Here is an 18,502-nt window from a genome sequence, read left to right as displayed (position 1 = left end):
ATTATATGGCTAGAAGAGCTCGGGTGACTACCTTTAGCAGGAAAGTGCAAGGATTTATGAAAGTTTTGTTAATTTGAATTTAAGGATTCCATTGGTTCTTTCAACCTTTACAGAAGTTTGTGGGTGGTAAAGGCAGTATAGTTTTTGAGAAGGGGTAACACCTTATTATATTCTTTTATAATGTTTCCTACAAATTGTATGCCTCAGTCAGTTGACATAAAAGTTTGTATACCCCAGTTGGAAACATAAAATCAAGCAGCTTTTTAGAGACTGAAAGGACTGGAGATTTTCAGGGAGGAAATTATTCAACCCATTCTGAAAATAGACAAGTCCCATCTGAAAGGGTTCAAAGGGTCTTTGAGGCCTTGGTTCTTGGCCATGCCTTACCTTTATAAATTTTTCCAGGATTATGTTCACAAGTAACACATGACCCCAAAACAATCTCAGCTGCCTTTTTAAAGTTTTCTCACCAATATTGATTTGAGATAGTAATCAATTTGTCTTTACCATAATGAGTAGTTTCATGGAGAAATTCAGCTAATACTCATTTGAAATCACTTGGGGCCACCAAATGGTCATCTTGAGTTCCGAGGATTATCGGAGGTATGATTCATCAACAAATAACGTAAGGTCAGAATTTTTTTTTTTTTTTTTGAGATGGAGTTTCACTCTTATTGCCCGAGCTGGAGTGCAAGGTCCCAGTCTCAGCTCAATGCAACCTCCACCTCCTGGGTTCAAGCAATTCTCCTGCCTCAGCCTCCTGAGTAGCTGGGATGACAGGTGCCTGCTGTCACACCTGGCTAATTTTTTTTTTTTTTTGTACTTTTAGTAGAGACAGGGTTTCACCACATTGGCCAGTTTGGTCTCGAACTCCTGACCTCAGGTGATCCACTTCCCTCAGCTTCCCAAAGTGCTGGAATTAACAGGTGTGAGCCACCACGCCCGGCCAAGGTCAGGATTTTCAATGAGAGTTACTAATATATCTGAGCAAAATATTTAAAGTTCTCTAACAAATGTAAGACATTCATGAGGTTCCCCTCCTTTTGGTAAGTTCAGGTGGATGGCAGGATTCAGCGTGCTGCAGCAGTGAATACTAACGTGAGATGGAGAGTGCAGCTGGAACTCTTAGGAGGTTAATTGTGCCTCAATGGGTAGTAAAGTCTGTACTGCATGAGGAAACATCAGGTCAAGCAGGAAGCCTAGAACTAATTTAGCAGATTTGACCAGTTTTGTAGTGGCAGTAATGTCCTAAGACAATCTTGGATTTGCAACTGGATTGAGGGCGAGGCTATAGTAAGTGATGGGTTTTCAATAATTCCTATGAAGTTGAATTAAAATGCTGAGGTTTGTCCAGAACACTCATGCACAAATAGACAAAAGTTTTACTTAGAGATGCCTACACTAGGAGGCTATTGAAGAGCTGTCTTCAGATTATAGGAGGTTTTTTCAATACTTGGACTCCCAGAAGAGAGGGACTCTTACTGAGGACTTAGCCATTTCATAAAGAGGTGTCACAATCTCAGGAAAATTTGGCACCCATTAACAAGAATATCCCATTAGACCTAGAAATCATTTCAACTGTAGTTTTCTGGGGGTCTAGGATAAGTCTGGATAGTATTCAGCCTGTTAGGAGAGAATGTTCTTCTCCCGCCCTAAATGAGCTATGTTTTGGCAAAACTCTGTATTTTAAAACTTTATGTCCCTTTTCTGCTAAAGCTGAGAGCAAGTGAGTGGAATCTTTTTACCAGCTTCTCTAAACAAGTAGGTGGTCATCTACGTATTATATCAGAGGCAGGTGGATCACTTGAGTCCAGGAGTTCGAGACCAGTCTGGCCAACATGGTGAAACCCTGTCTCTACTAAAACTACAAAAATTAGCCAGGCATGGTGATGAACGCCTGTAATCTCAGCTACTCTGGAGGTGGAGGCACCAGAATCACTTGAATCTGGGAGGCAGAGGTTGCAGTGAGCCAAGATCATGCCACTATACTCTAGCCTGTGCGCAAGACTGTATCTTAAAAAATATATATATATATGGTATTTTCTAGCAGTCTAGCCCCAACTCCAACTACCTCATTTAGTTACATACCTTGTTTGTTTCTTTATTCACATGATTGAATTAAGGTCCAATCAACTTTTTTTGGAAATGTTTCACGTATGTCTTTTTTGAAACTTTGATCTACTTTACTGGTTTTTGTCTTTTGTTTTGGGATTTTTTTTTGACTCTTAGGCTTATTGTAGAGAGAGAAATCCTACAGGTCTCTTCCTGCATAATTCAATCAGTCTTTGCTATCTGGTATCTGATGTTTCAGCCAACATATGCACAAATTGATACAGGTCAGGTACTCCTGGGTCATAGGCACCCCCCAAAATTCCAAATTATTCTACGACTATTTGCTCTTCTTTTTGGATTTAGGGAAATCTTCAATGACAGCTCTTAATTCATCTTGGGTCCAAGGTGTAAATTCTACAGTTGCCTACATACCTAGCTTATGGAAGGGATGCATCCTTAGAAGCAAATGGCATGTTGAGTTTTAAGAGGACTGTTGGGGAAAATGGTGGTCTGCATGAGAGGAAGGCAAGGAAGGAGCTACAGAAAAAGAAAGATCAAAAAAAAAAGGGAAGAAGGAAAACTGAACATAGAGTGATAACTGGAAACCAAGAAGGAGTAGGATTTACCAAGGAAATAATTCTACTTTGTTGTAAGTCATCAGATTGCTCATTTGCTTTAACCAAAGAATCTTATAGTGAAGCAATTTTAGAACTGAGTTTCATTTGTAGACTTTTGCATACCAACTCAAAAATTATCCATTACATCTGATAAATCATTTTCTCTTTCTTTTCTAAGGGGTTTCTCAGATAATTGTTTAAGTCCAGAGTTTCCCAGCATGGCCACTGATGGCCCAAATCATCTTTGGTGAAATTATGCCATTTAGAGAGGAGGGCACTATAATTAGAATTGTAATAATTGTACATATAAGAAAAAGGAGTTTTTCCTGTAGGAGTGGAAAAATCTGACTTAAATGACCCCATAAGGGCTGGCAACAGTTAAAAGTGAAGCTTGTGTACTTTGCATCTTGAGCCCCCAACCTTGATGATGAGCTGCCTGTAAATGCACACCTGACAGCCTGTTTCCCCAGGCAAGTGTAACACCAGAGAGAATGCTGTCTTTGGATCAAAACCAAATTCTCAGAACAAAAATCTAGATGAGAGGATAATTGTACCTAGTTTTATTGGTAACCCACAGCAAAGTTTGTCCAAATGAATGCCAGTCAAATGAAAACCACATTGGTCTGGGAGACCAGCTCAAATTAAAGGTTTACAGGGCCTATGCCTGTGTTCTCTTCTATGGCAACACTTTCAGACAGCACAATGTAAAACAGAAGCAGAAAAGAAAGAAAACAGGGATGAAAAGGAATGGCCTGACTCCACCAAAGATGCCAATCAAACGGAAACTGATAACAAATGCTAGGTACCAAAGTGAGACTAGGTAACCAAAGAATGCAAAATCAAAGATCAGAATTCAGAACCAGTGCTGACCCAATGTGTCAATGCAGACTCAACAAACTGTGTGCAGTGAGGCACAAGAAGCTTTGGTGGGTACTGCACCTGGCAGAGAACTGGGATCCATGGTAACATGCAGTGCAGACAGTATCTCTGTGGAAACTTCAAGAAAACTACAGAAACAAGTGAAGATCACACAAATGAAAACAAACAGAGGCTAGTTATTCAGAGCTTGCTCTAGCAAGGGAGTTGGCCACCATCATTTCTGCCTGGTAGAGACTCAAAGGCAGGCAGGGGAGTGAGAAAACTACATAGCGATAAAAGGGGAAGGTTTTCAGGCATGCTCTGACTGGATCTTGCTGTTGGAAGCTGGAGGCCGGCTGATAGGAGCAGGGCATTTTGTGGTTTGGGAAGCATATTTGACTTTCTCTGATTGATCCTAAGTTGGAAGCAGGGGCAAAAATTTGGGGAATTCACTCATTGACCAAGCCCTAATTCTTTTGGGCCATTTGCTGCAGCAATTGTAGTTTGACTTCTTGGACTGGTTGCTGCTGAAGTTGTGGTTTGGTTTCCTCAGCTGATTGCTGCAGAAATTGTGGGTCAGTGTTGTATTGCTATTTATGGTCTGGCCATTGCCCACTGGCATATTTAGTCTCTCACGGTAGAATCCTAACATCGTAGATATTAGAAAAAAAACTGCCTTTAAAATCAAAACAATTGAACTCATGGAGAAAGAGAGTAGAATGGTTACCAGAAGCTGGGAAGGGTAATGGGAAAGTTGGGGGAGGGAGGTGTGGATGGTTAATGGATACCAAAAAATGGAATGAATAAAGTGTAGTATTTGATTGCACAACAGGCTATAGTCAATAATAATTTAATTGTAGATTTAAAAATCACTCAAAGAGTATAATTGGATTGTTTGTAACATTACGGATAAATGCTTGAGGTGATGGATATCTCATTTTCCATGATGTGATTATTATGCATGGCATGCCTGTATCAAAATATCTCATATACTCCATACATATATACGCCTACTATGTACCCACAAAAATTTAAAAAAAAATTCCTTTAAAAAATAAAGAAAAAAGACACCTACCTAATGGACCATATTTTATTTTTTAGCTATTGAACTAGCAGTCACACCATAACAGTATTTGTTCATTCAACACTTTAAACTTTTTAATGCACTTTCAAATACATCATTCCCTCTTTTATCTTTACAACAACCTTGTGATCCTGAGAGGTTAATTACTTGAGGTCACTGAATGAATTTTGGCTAGAATAAGAATTAGATAATATTACAGACTGACTTGTAATATATAACTCAAATTGTTAGGTATAATCACATACAAATGGCTTTAAAATAAATATTTTGTATTTCATGCTATGATGAAGGATCTGTTCCAATTGCTTCTGATTTAGTTGCTTAAAGTTGAGATAAAATCTTGAAGGAAGGGTCATAGCACCATTCAAATACCTACAAGTCTGCCATGTGGAAGAAGTATTAGGTTTATTCCTATGACTCCAGAGGGCAGAACTAGTACAAGTGAGTGGGAAGAGAGGCAGATTTCAACGAAGAATATGAAATATCTTTCTAATAATGAGACACTTGCCCCCAAAAGAAGTTCTTACCTCGTGAAAGAACCAGTTCTTCATCTCTTATAGTGTTTGAAAAGAACTCCATAATAGAACTCCATAATCCAAGAGACTCCTTCCTGGAACTGTTTGCACCAGCTAACGTCCAGGACATTCATAGATTTCAAGTTTATGAAATGTCATTGAACTTTGAAAAGAGGCATAGATATTTTGAATACAGCAGTTTAAAGTCATTCAAATTATGGATGAAATTATTTTGTTGTGCTCCTCAAAAACAGCGAGTTCTATTTGAAGTTTTACCCCCAGACTCTCCTTTGAATTAGTATTTTTGCCCATATACCCATACATTTTCAAGAAATTTCTTTCTTTTCTTCCTTCCTTCCTTTCTTCCTTCCTTCCTTCCTCCCTTCCTTCCTTGCTTCTTTCCTTTTGAGATAGGGTCCTGCTTTGTCATCCAAGCTGGGGTGCAGTGGGGTGATCATGGCGCATTGCAGCCTCGACCTCCTAGGCTCAAGCAATCCTCCCAACTCAACCTCCCAAGTAGCTAGGATTACAGGCATGCACCACCATACCCAGCTATATTTGTATTTTTTGTAGAGATGGGGTTTCTTCATATTGCCCAGACTTGTCATGAACTCATGGCCTCAAGCTAGCCTGCCTCCCACCTCAGCCTCCCAAAGTGCTGGGATTACAGGCATGAGCCACTACACCTGCCAAGAACATTTACAACTTTAAATCTGAAAATTGTCCTAGTAAGGAGTCTACTAACTTAATCTTCCATTAGCATTGTTTTCTGATTTCACAGAAAACTTTACAGCAAATGTATTGCATTCATTCTTGATGTTTTAAGAAATTAAAGGAATTAGACAAGGTAAAAACAAAAACAAATCCATCTCTTTAAAGATGGTAAGTACTAGGATTTTAATCTGTAGTCTTAAATTTTTGAACAAGATCTTTTCTTTCTCAGTGGCTTCTTTTTAAATGGTCCTTCAGGTTGAACACAATTACATTCTTTTCTACTACACAAGTCATGAAGCTGAAATAAAACAGTGAGTTCTCTTCCACACCTAAATTGTGATTGTTCAATGTTCTGCAAGGTCTTCTGATGAACCCATTCTCACCCTGCTCCTTACCTGCCTCTTTAACTCTTTAAATCGAATCCCCTAATTTTTATCAGAAAAGTATTTCCTTTTTATCATAGGCTGTGGTTTCTGCCTTTAAAAAAACAATTCTGGGGATTCTCCTGGAATCTGTAAGAAGTCATTGCAATGGTAAAGTAGGCAAGAGGCTGGGGTGGAAAGAAATGCCTTCTGCATAAATCTAGTTAGTCTAAGTCGTTTTTTGACAACTTCCGGGACCAGACTTCAGGCAGTGCTGGAAATTGTTCTCTTTACCATATCTTTTTTTTTTTTTTTACTGTACATATTTACATACATACACATATGGTGAGGGAGAGAACGTGATGACGTGAGACTCTCCTTGGAGAGTAGGAGGTAATAAAGAAATAAAACAGGTGTCTGAGGAGACGTTCTATTAGAGAGGGGAGAATAGAGAGTATCGTTCAGACAGGCAAGAGTTCTCTGCAGGTAGCAGCCTGGGAAAGCGAACTCCCTCTTGGGGGACGGGCTCTTTTGCTTTCTATTTCTTCTCCTGCAGCCAGGGTGCACGCGTATTTGAAACAGAACGAATTTCCTCCTCGATGTGGGGTCGGGTTGACTTTTCGAGACTAGTGGATATTTTTTTTTAATGACTCCAATGTCTTTTGTTATTGCTGTTATGAGGTTGAGGGAGAAGAGATCGGTCTAAATTCTGGCTGGGTAAGTGGGAGGATTCTCGGCGATGAGAAAGGGGGGACTTAGAAGCCGGAGGAAAATCAGCAGCCCCCTCATCTCCACTTCTCCAGTCCCCCCACTCTTCACCCGTGACCTCCCGTGGAGACCCCAGGAGGCAGCATCAATATTTGATCGACCCTTCGTCAGCACGCTGCCAGCCCTGGCCGGCTGGGCTCGCCAGGCATTGTCCGCTCGGCGCTGAGGCAGACGCCCGGCCCTGCACCGGGATTTGGAAGACCCTCTCTGCGCTCGCCCCCTCCCCAGGGTGGCTCTGCTTCCGAGCCTGGGCGCGGTGCCCACCATGCGCGGCTGCCCGCGGCTCGCGCTGCTCTGCGCGCTGCCCTGGCTCCTGCTGGCGGCGTCGCCCGGGCACCCGGTGAAATCCCCCGGGCAGCCCCCGGCACCGCGCCACGACCCCCTCGACCCTGCCAGGGGCGCCGATTTCGATCATGTCTACAGCGGGGTGGTGAACCTCAGCACCGAGAACATCTACTCTTTCAACTACACTAGCCAGCCCGGCCAGGTAAGACACTCACTCCCCTCACTTAACTCCTAGAATTTGGCAGATCTCAGAGCTCCGTCGCTGCTTTGGAGTCCCCTGGGAATTGACCTTGGGAGACCTCGGGGACCAGGGGACGTTTGTTCCCTTTCTCCTCCGAAGCAATCACTGCCCTGCCCTAGCTGCCGCAACACGCCTCGGGGACAACTCTGCTTCGCCTCGCGCCTCCCGTGGCCTGGTCACAGGCATTTCTGGGCTTTGCAGAGGCACCAGTTCCCTGCACAGTCTGCGGGTCCTGGCTCCCTGCTGGGCCTTTCTCCAGGAAAGTCCTGATTTCTAGGGTTACGGGGTGTGGTGTGGAGTGCGCAGAAGGACCGCACCTCGGTTCTTAATCCCCTGCAGGGAAGAAACCTGATTTCAAGCGGGTGATTCAGCCAGACCCTTCTATTTCATAGCGCATGGAGAGGGAGAACTGCTCAGAATCTAAAATGGAAATTGTGTGACAATGGACGGAAGCTGCAGAACCTCTATGCATTCAACAGTCACTTCCTGCGTTTTTGTACCATTGTCACACGTATGTGCTTCAGAGACGCCAGAAGACCCAGGCAAAGACGTGAGAACTGCAGCCATCGGCTGATCCATCCACGTTTTGATTTTAAATAAGGATGGATAATTGTGTGAAAGTTCTAGACCTATTTTTGACAAGAGTTGAGGGAAGATAAGGAGGGGAAAATGTTCCAGTGACTACCCTTTGACATACATACTCTGATTATATAATGTAAGGAGATGCATATAGTTCATTTCTTTCCTCTAGTGTTGTACCTCTGGAGCTTCAGAGGTACCACTGGGGTGGGGAGCTTCCCCAGTGTACCAACCTCCGGATCTTCTTCCCATATAAATATGTTTATGTATCCCTTACTATACCAGCATCCCCTACCCTCTAGGGAAATTCCAGAACTAGATGATTGGGATACCATGATATGCCTCCCTCTCTGATTCTCACTCCAGATCAGAACTAGAAAACCTCATCACTTCCCAAAGTGAGGGTGGTTTGTATTGAGCAGGGGGTCCAATGTGCCTAACACTGCTCCCAGACATCTTCCAGCTGTGTGTAGCCAGAAAGTGCCCTGAGTGCCCCATCTCCAGTGCGGCACCAAATCCTATGGCACTGTCACCATGGCAGCACAGCTCTCACCCTGCTCTGTCCTCCAGTAACCTTCAGGTTATATGTTCTGTAGTGAGCAGAGTGGCTGTGTGTAGAGCCATTCCATGGTAGACAAGGGAGAGGCTGCGGTTTTTGTTTCCCAAATGCCACATACCCAACCTCTTTCTATCTAGGATGGGAGTACCCATGGACTGGCTGACATGTTGCACATTAGGTGTGTTCCTAGTCCTGTGATTGGCTGGGAGCAGAAAAAAGTCTGAAAACTCCATGATCTCTGAAGTAAGTCTCAGCTTCCCCCTAAATCATTGGTAAGAAAACTCAAATTACATGTGCTAAGTAAATCCTGACATCAGGCTTTGGTATTTCTTGCAGTTCTGCATAGAGATAGAGCATCTGGTTTTGAACTGCTGCTTTTACATTGTTCCCTTAGTGTTGTGTGAGTTTTGCACTTGAGATCACCTGGTTGACTTCCCTAGTAAACCTTGAGATACTGAGGGTAGGGGCAAAGTCATGTTCATCTCTGTACTCCAGTACCTAGCACAGTGAATGACACGTAAGAGCCAGGCACAATGGCTCACACCTGTAATCCCAGCACTCTGGAGGACAAGGTGGGAGGATTGCTTGAGACCAGGAGTTCAAGATCAGCCTGGACAACATAATGAGACCCTCTCTCTACAAAAATAAATTAAAAAATTAGCTGAGTGTGACGGCACATAAGCCTGTAGTCCCAGCTACTTATGGGGTGGAGGCAGGAGGATTGCTTGAGCCCAGGAATTTGAGGCTGCAGTGAGCTGAGCTCTTGCCACTGTACTCCCACCTGGGACAGAGTGACACCCTGTTTTTTAAAAAATGGTTTGTTTGTTTGTTTTTTGAAAGGTAAAAGAGGCTTATAAAAAACATTTAGTTTTTTCCAAAAATGAACAAATAAGCGAATAAAGGGTTATTAGCTAAGGCTAAGTAAAATGAAATGTATACTGTCTTCAATTTAATAGTCTGAAAAATGTGAGATCATTTCAGATAAAAACATAAAAACAATTTTCTTTTATAAAACAAACTTGGTTTTTATAAAAACACATTTTAAAAATTGTTCTATTATGCCCTATTTGTCTCTGTGTGTTAACATATCCTTTATTTTATGAAACAGTTTTTAAATATTTTTGAATGACACAGTAAAAGGTTGACAACCCAAGCAGTCCCTAGAATTTTTATTAAAATATCTCTAGTCTGAGAAATACAAAGTTGGGAACCATGGGAACAGGAGATAACAAAAATTTCGATTATTTTAGTGCCAGTATTCACAATATAAGCCAGATGTCCTCAAATCTTACAGCCTTCTGGGACCAGTCTTTAATATGCAAATACGGTGGTGGAGCCCTCAAGCCACTTATTGTGGGAAATTAACCTCCTCTCCTATCAGCCAGTATTCCTGTTGCTTTCTCCAGAGAAGATATTTTCTTGATTTGTCTGTCCAAACCATTACTCTCAGTTCCTACTTTCTTCTTGGTTCTTTTTGTCCTATGTTAGATATCAGCAGCCCCTTCTTGCAGGAACACAAGGCTGTTGGAAGTAGCAGAATTTTACTGAAGGTTTGGAATAACATAGAGGAATGACATCACAGCACAAGATAGGCCATACTGCTTCGACAATTTACCACCAGGGGGATTTCAAGATAGCGATGCTCTCTTTCAGATGCTGCTTTGTCACTATCTTCTTGGCCATCCCCTCACACCTCCTCAGATGCTGGCCCCCACCCACTAAATTTTTGTTACCCTCCCATGTTGTGCAATTTTTGCCATCATTGCTTATCCCACACTCACTAAGAAGCTCTGTTAAATAGCGATGTATGACCCCAGACCTATGCTCTTTAGACAGAAGCTTGGACATGACTGTTTTCCCTTTAACCTGAACAAAGTCTTGATAAGATAAGTCTTTCTACCCTGCAGGGTCATTGCCCACCTCCCCTCTTCAGTGCAACAAAGAATTTGGTTTAGGAAAAAATGTCTAGTTTTTGAGCTTTAATCTTTGTTTTCCTTTTTCTTCAAGCCATTGTTGCTTGCCATTATTTTTCCTGTGCCTTAGAGGTGAAAGTCTATTCTAAGTTCAGGCTTAAAGACAGGAAGCTGTTGTGGGAGCCATTGCTCCTAATCTTTCCTGTCAGCCACTGCATCTCCCATACCAAACTGTCCCAGAGAACTATTCAGCCAAGCTTGTGTCATACTAATTAGCGGAACTCAGCACCAGGAAAAGTCTCATATGCCTTCCAGGCATAGGGTAATGTAAATATGAAGTTGCCTTTTAAAAAATCGCTTAGAGAATGGAGTGACTGCTTTAAATAAGAATGACAAAATAATAATCGGAGGTGCGAGTTAGGCGAGATCATGATTCATTTCATTTCTCTGGAAGGAGGTGTCTGGAGACTCACTTTAAGAGGAGGAGGGCTATACTGTGCAAACAGGGTGTTCTATAACCACAGGGCTCAGCCAGGCTAGAAGGAAACTACCTTGTTGGGAAAGTTGCCAGGGATATGTTTGACTGGGACAGAAGGCACAATGCAGGTTTACTGGGAAATGAGAATACCCTTGTAGAGACAGGTGGCAGCAACTATCAGATGTTTCTATTTGAGCTAGATGGTGATAAGAAACCCTTAAATAAAATCTAACCACCGGGCAACAGGCTGTCTTCTCTGAGGTTTTCCCGTAAGAATTTAGTTTGCCATAGATTTTTTAATTTGAAATATTTCCCTGGAAGTATTTCTTTTGTCTCATTTATTAACTGAGGCATTTATCTTTTAATGACATATACTTTTCCACTCCCAAGGAACAACCCTCAGCTTTATTAATATAAACCAGTAGTTGTACACCTAGAACCAGTTAAACCAGTCTCTTGGATCCAGATTCAAAAAGCCTACCCAGTCCTTAAGAACAATGAAATGTTCATGTGGACACTCCAGTGGTAACTTCTAGCTATATGCATTACTAATTACATGGAATAATTTAGAACTTTGATATGATGGCCTGAGTTCTCCCTGTCTCGTATAGGAATGCTTACTCTTTATGTACTGAGGCCAAGAAGCCTCCTCTGCTATCCTCCTATGTCCTTTTGCTGAACTGCACTAGTGCTCGTTGGAGGAAAGACTCATCTCATTAGCACATTATCTGAATGACTGGACTGTCTCAGTCCACCTAGGCGGATATAACAGACCACCATAGGCAAATCTCATGTCTGGTGAGGGCCTGCTTCCTGGTTTGTAGACAAGCTCCTTCTTTCTGTGTCCTCACATGGCCAAAAGAGCAAAGAGAGAAGAATAGTCTTTCATGTGTCTTCCTCCATTTTTTTTTTTTTTTTTTTTTTTGAGACAGAGTCTTACTCTGTCACCCAGGCTGGAGTGCAGTGGTGCGATCTCAGCTCACTGCAATCCCTGCCTCCCAGGTTCAAGCGATTCTAGTGCCTCAGCCTCCGGAGTAGCTGGGATTACAAGCATGCACTACCACACCCAGCTCATTTTTATATTTTTAGTAGAGACAGGGTTACTCCATGTTGGCCAGGCTGGTCTCGAACTCCTGACCTCAGGTGATCTAACCACCTTGGCCTCCCAAAGTGCTTGAATTACAGGCATGAGCCACTGTGCCTGGCCTCATGCTTCTTCTTATAAGGGCAGCAATCCCTCCATGAACGCTCTTGTGACCCAATTACTTTCCAAAGGCCCTATTTGCAAATCCATCATATTGGGGATTAAGTTTCAACATGTGAATTTTGGTGGGAACACAAACATTCAATCTGTAGCAATCACCTCCTACATTTTTCTCAGAGACTCTGAAAAGAGGGCATCAGTGTGTCATGGGTTGTTTAGGAGATAACATTACTCCAGTTATGGCTCTGATATTATGGAGGAGCTGCCTTCTGCCTATCCAGACTTGACAATCAGGTGCTAAGTTGTGTGACAGATTCTGTCAGTCTGTGCTGTCCAATGGCTATTGAGCACTTGAAATGTGACTAGTCTGAATGGAAATGTGCTGTTAAACATAGACTACATACCAGATATTGAAGACCATACAACAAAAATAATAGTAAATGTGTCGTTAGTATTTGTATGTTGTGTTTAAATGATAATAGCTTTGATATATTAAATTAACTATAGTCATAACAGTAACTTTACCTGTTTCTCTTTACCATTTAAATGTAGTTACCAGAAAATTTTCAAACACATATGCGGCTCACATTTTATTTTTATTGAACAGCAGTTCTCCAAGTACTATAAGATTTAAGAGAGGACATACCTCCCACACATAGCTTTGTTGGAGGAAATGAGACTTGAGAAGGTTATGATGGGTAAACAAAATTTTGGTTGGCAGAAAGAAAGGGGAAAGGCATTTCAGATATGGAAAAATATATCCAATTTATGTTTTGGCAAGACTACATCGAAGGTGATGTGGTATATTTCTTCCAGAAAGCACATAATGTCTGATTGTGTCTTTTTTTTTTAGTGGTAGCCATCATTGATCATCATTGTCTAGTTCCATGAATTCATTAGGAGCAGCAAGATAATGATATTTTAATTCTATTATTTGTTTTTCATTTTATGAGCTGGAATACTTCTATAACGGGAAACTTCACCTTGTTGGCTATTTGGTTACCTTGCGCTACTGTTTGTAAAGAAAAAATGAAATAAATGTCTTATTCTTTACCTTTACCATTTTTTAAAATAATGAGTTGGTCTCCTAATAGCCTATAATGATGATCAATGAGATTTTATTTAGCATAATCATGAGCTTATGCATTTGAACATATCTGATACATTTTATTCCAATACAGTTATTATCCTTATTTAAGTTTAAATTGTTCATCTTTGGCCAGCAAAAGGCAAATCAAGTTGGCTCCTGAATTCTTTTGGTAAAACCCAATTGCTCTTTGACAGCCTCCTTGCTTTCTTGTATGAAGTTATTCCTTTCCCAACCTGCAACCAGTCATTTCTGCAGGAAGGTCCAAGGCTATTCCTTGGAGCGATAGAGCTTTTAGAGACCACAGTTTGGGAACTAGGGGCCCTTATTAGGAATGGATTGGTAACCTTTATCTAAGCCTTTTCAGTGGACATGCTAAGAATAGATCATAAGTTTATACTATTAATTCCAATTCAAATTCAGAAATATAGGGTTTTTACTTAACCTCATCCACATGGAAGATATTACATCCACATCTTCTTTCTTTCATGCCAAAAATCCTAGTTCTCAACTAGATCAACTTAGTTACTATCTTAGTGTGTTTGTATTCTTTTGAGGCTGGGTAATTTATAAGGAATAAAAGGGTTACTTGGGGAGGCCGAGGCGGATGGATCACCTGAGGTCAGGAGTTTGAGACCAGCCTGGCCAAAATGGTGAAACCCCATCTCAACTAAAAATACAAAAAAAGTAGCCAGACGTTGTGGCCCATGCCTGTAATCCCAGCTAATCAGGAGGCTGAGGCAAGAGAATCACCGGAACCTGGGAAGTGGAGGTTGCAGTAAGCTGACATCACACCATCGCATAATCCCTTTCATAATTAAGAAGTCATTTGTGGGCCAGGTGCGGTAGCTCATGCCTGTAATCCCAGCACTTTGGGAGGCCAAGGCAGGCAGATCCACCTGAGGTCAGGAGTTCGAGACCAGCCTGACCAACATGGCAAAACCCTGTCTCTACTAAAAATACAAAAATTAGGCATCCCAGCTACTCAGGAGCTGAGTACTCAGGAGCTACATCAGTAGCTGAGTAATCCCAGCTACTCAGGAGGCTGAGGCAGGAGAGTTGCTTGAACCTGGGAGGCGGGGGTTGCAGTGAGCTGATGTCACGTCATTGCACTCTAGCCTGGGCGACAGAGCGACTCCGTCTCAAAAAAAAAAAAAAAAGGAAGTCATTGTGAAGTAATACTTGATACTACGTAAATACCGTGTGCCTCATCAAACTTTCAACAACTACTTTTAGCATCCATTGATTATTCCTGCCTGAATTAGATATTACTATGATAGTTTCCAACTTGTGATCTTCTAATTCATTGTTCCTTCTATGTTTATCAGTTAATATTCTACTGTAAGAAAGAAATTTTTCTTCTCTCATTTATTTATTTACTTATTTTTTTATTTATATCAGCATGGACATATAGATTCTTATTTGATCCAATTATTGCTTTCATTTACATTAAAATCTTGTTATAAACAATCTATCATTCTAAGTATTTTATATTGTGGGTATATATTAAGAATCTCTCTCTCACGCTAACACAGAAAGCAGGTTTCCTCTCTCCTCTCCCCATCACCAGCAAGATGATATTTCAATGGCTTTTAAGGAATCACAAGGAAAGATGAAATGATCGGTTGTCATCCAGTCATCTTTTCAGTTCCATCATCCAGATTATCTGTTGGGTCACATGCAGATCTGCCCCTAGACCATTTAATAAGTTCACTAATTCTCAGTTTTGAATTTGCAGTTAAAGAGATAAGTACATAATTTCTTTTTCATGAGAAAATGAAAGCCTGAATAGTGAAACAAATTATATCAGTGATACCTAAGGCAAGGACTCCTGAGTGCCTCATTTTAGGACCACAATTTTACCCAAGTCATGGACTGTTGAATTCTCATTTTTTATAGTATAAGTTCTCATTAGTGGTTTCCGAAATACGATATACTTTGCATTATTTCTGGGTAGTAAGATTGCAGGAGATTTGAATGCTCTTTTCTGAACTTTTATGTATTTTCCAAATGTTTTACAGTAAACACATTTTACTTTTACGTAGGCAAGGAAAACAAACAACTAAGAGGCAGAGCAGCACTAGGGAAGAGCATGGGATGGAGTACCAGGAGACATGTGTGTTTATCCCTTTACCTGGGGACCTTCAGCAAACCCTTTTCTCCCCCTGAGATTTATTTTCCCCACTGATAAGATGAGAGGATTGCATTTTTAATCTTTATTGAAGCATTAAGAGTCATTGTTCTGATATTTTTTCCACCATGTGTCAGACTGTAATTTTTTTCTTAACTATAGACAAGTAGAATAAGCTTCTTGCCAAAAAGAACATTTCTAACTGTTTGTGTCATAAAAAGAAGCAAATGAAAATTTTACTGTTTCTTTAAAACTGCTTTTTTTTTCTGTTCCTTTTTAGAAGATTTCCATAGGGTTCTTCACTTCTTGAAAGTGATTTTGTTTTGTTTCCATCCATTCCTGTCGCATGTGCTGAACTTATATTTCAGTTTCCTTTTTCCCTGGCTGGCATTCCTGCTGAGTACCATGTCAATAAGATTGCTATCATGTTGAGTTTGGCTTTTTGGTTGTCATTTTGTTTTACTGTTTTACTGATGCTATGGTCCTTTCTGGGATATTTTAAGCATCTGACACAATGTCTAGAAATTTTCAGCCCTTCTTCCTTTCTTACTTTTGGTTTCAACTTGTTAGTTGAAGTATCTTCTATGTCATTGATTTCTCTCTGTGGACTTGAATCTAAAAGACCAAGAGACTTGGTCTTGAAGATACTTGTGATAACTTGAAACCTCTTTGTTGCTGGAAAATACCAGCATTTCTTTCTTCTTTTCAAATAGAAATAACCACACAGTATTCATGTTACCACATGTTGCCATGCAGTACCTCAGAGTAAGTTAACTAGCTCTTCCTACATTGTTTAACTTTGGAGCTAACAGAAATTTCATGTCAACACACCAAGGTGGTGCACTAATAATTCAAAAGCACAACTAATAAGCTATTTGAAACTGGTCTTCACTATGCTTTCTGCTTATTTGAAAAGGAAAATATCGAGCATATGCCAGGTGATATAATCTAATCAGTCTTTTCTATTTCACCCACACATAAAAACCAACCTCACAAATAGCTAGAAGAGCTGATTTTGAATGTTCCCAACACAAAGATGTGATACATGTTTGAGGCAATGGATATGCTAATTAGCCTGATTTGGTCATTACACATTCCATTCATGTATCAAAATATCACACTATCCCCAGAAATATGTACAATTTTTATGTGTCAATTAAAAATAATAATAAAAACAAAAACCTTCTTTATAAAAAAGAGAGTGCTCCATTCCTGTAGAGGAATGTTCTTATTCATATGTGAAGGCTAAAAAAGTTGCTCTCATAGAGGGAAAATTAAAGCTCAGTGTTATACAGCAAATATAGGTTATATATTAAATGTTGTTAATAATAAAACTAATTAAAAATTATTTGTTGAAATAATTCCTTACTTTGAATTCTCATTCCCTCTTTTTTTTTTTTTTTTTTTTTTGCTGTGACAATAATAAAGAAATTGATTTTGCCGTTAGAAAGAAGGACATGGAGATGCTGATTTTTGTATAAGATTGAACAGGGCATTTTTCAGCAAGTTGAACAAGAAGAGTGAAGTTGGTTTAAAGGTAGCTTATGTTGAAAAGTGTGTCCAGAGAAAGTTGAATATACACCTTCTTTCCTGATAAGAAAGCTATTTATAATTCACCTCCCTGTCACAGCTCCCAAGAACCAGGAAATTTTCTCCCTATTTGGACCACTGAAAAGCATTTTAGGAGCTATTTCTCAAATCATAACTTTAAGAAACTTTCTTTTGGACCTAGCCTTCTACAGTTGGTCTCAAGGCTGGCCAGGGGTGCTAATACGCAATTATTGATAGTAAAGTACAATTAATTTAAAGGTGAAGATCACCTATATTTTGGTTAAACTCTAAGCATTTGAATAAAAACCTTTATTTCTTAAATTGTGGCAAAATTAAAGTTTATCATGAAGTAATATGTTGTCCTGAGTAAAAGCATTCTCTGGTTGCGTGGGGTACTTAGAGTTGATACCTTGGACCTTCAAGAGCATAAATACAAATTTGCCCTCTCTCTGCCTAACCCAGGATCCTAAAGTATTTTGACTTGGTTTGCTTCCTCATTGATACCTTCTCTCCACCCCACCCCCATAAAATTTCCCTCATTATTAACATCTTGCATTATTGTGGTACACTAATATTGAACCAATATGTATTTATTATTAACTAAAATCTGTATTTTACATTGGGGTTCACTCTTGGTGTTGCATAGTTCTGTGATTTTTGAGAAATACATAAAGTTGTGTATCCATCATTATGATACTGTACAGGATAGTTTCACCCCCTGAAAATAGTCTGTGTTCCACTAATTCATCCTTTATTCCCCTCTCTTGAACCCCGGGCAACCACTGGTTTGGTTTTATTTTTACTGTCTCTCTAGTTTTGCCTTTTCCAGAATGTCACGTAGTTGTGAAGGAGTTCAGAACATGCCACTCCACAATATGCTACTCTGGCATATTGACTATTTTGAGTTAAAAACACTTGAAAAACAACAGATGCAAGAAGGTCACTCTGACCTTCATTCTGTTTCTTAAAAGCAGGAAATGTAATTCATGTGAAAAATACTCTCTATATTAAAAGGAAAGTAACATTCTCATCATCGAGGGTGGGAAGTTGAGAAAGAAGGTCCTGTGTATAAATGTTATTAGACGAACACTTATCTTCCTGGCCACTTCTCCCTGTCATTAACTACCTTAGCCCAAACCCCTTTGCCTTGTCACGTTTTTACAATTTACTACTCTTTGTCTAATTCAATATATAAGTATTCAAATCTAACTGTATCTTTGGGTCTTCATTTCCTCATGAGGGTGTCCGTGTCACACACACAAAAAAACTTATATTAACTTTGTATGGTTTTCTTCTGTTGATCTTTCTTAGGCCAATTTAATTTTCAGGCCCAGCCAGAACCCTAAGAAGGCAGAAGTTGAAATTATACAACTTGTAGCTTTTTCATACTTGCTTCTTTTACATAGGAAAATGTAAAACATTAAGATTCCTCCATGTCTTTTTATGGCTTGATGCCTCATTTCTTTTTAATGCTGAATAATATTTCATTGTCTGGATATACCAC

General features: G+C 40.1%; 1 protein-coding gene across 3 annotated transcripts in view; it reads left to right on the top strand.

The window, feature by feature from the left end:
• Window positions 1–6,528: 6,528 nt before the first annotated feature.
• The window catches only part of SIDT1 (SID1 transmembrane family member 1), a 97,459-nt gene continuing 85,485 nt past the window's right edge, over window positions 6,529–18,502 (top strand). For all 3 annotated transcript variants that reach the window (XM_033211248.1, XM_033211247.1, XM_033211246.1), the window contains exon 1: window positions 6,529–7,457. In XM_033211248.1, the coding sequence (XP_033067139.1) occupies window positions 7,236–7,457 (222 nt within the window). In that variant the 5' untranslated portion in view covers window positions 6,529–7,235. The remainder of the gene's footprint in view (window positions 7,458–18,502) is intronic.

The sequence above is a fragment of the Trachypithecus francoisi genome, unplaced genomic scaffold, assembly GCF_009764315.1.
Source record: "Trachypithecus francoisi isolate TF-2019V2 unplaced genomic scaffold, Tfra_2.0 Lachesis_group0, whole genome shotgun sequence".
In the NCBI taxonomy this organism is placed as follows: Eukaryota; Metazoa; Chordata; class Mammalia; order Primates; family Cercopithecidae; genus Trachypithecus; species Trachypithecus francoisi.
Note: the sequence above shows the minus strand (reverse complement) of the source record. Positions and strands in the feature narration are given on the sequence as shown.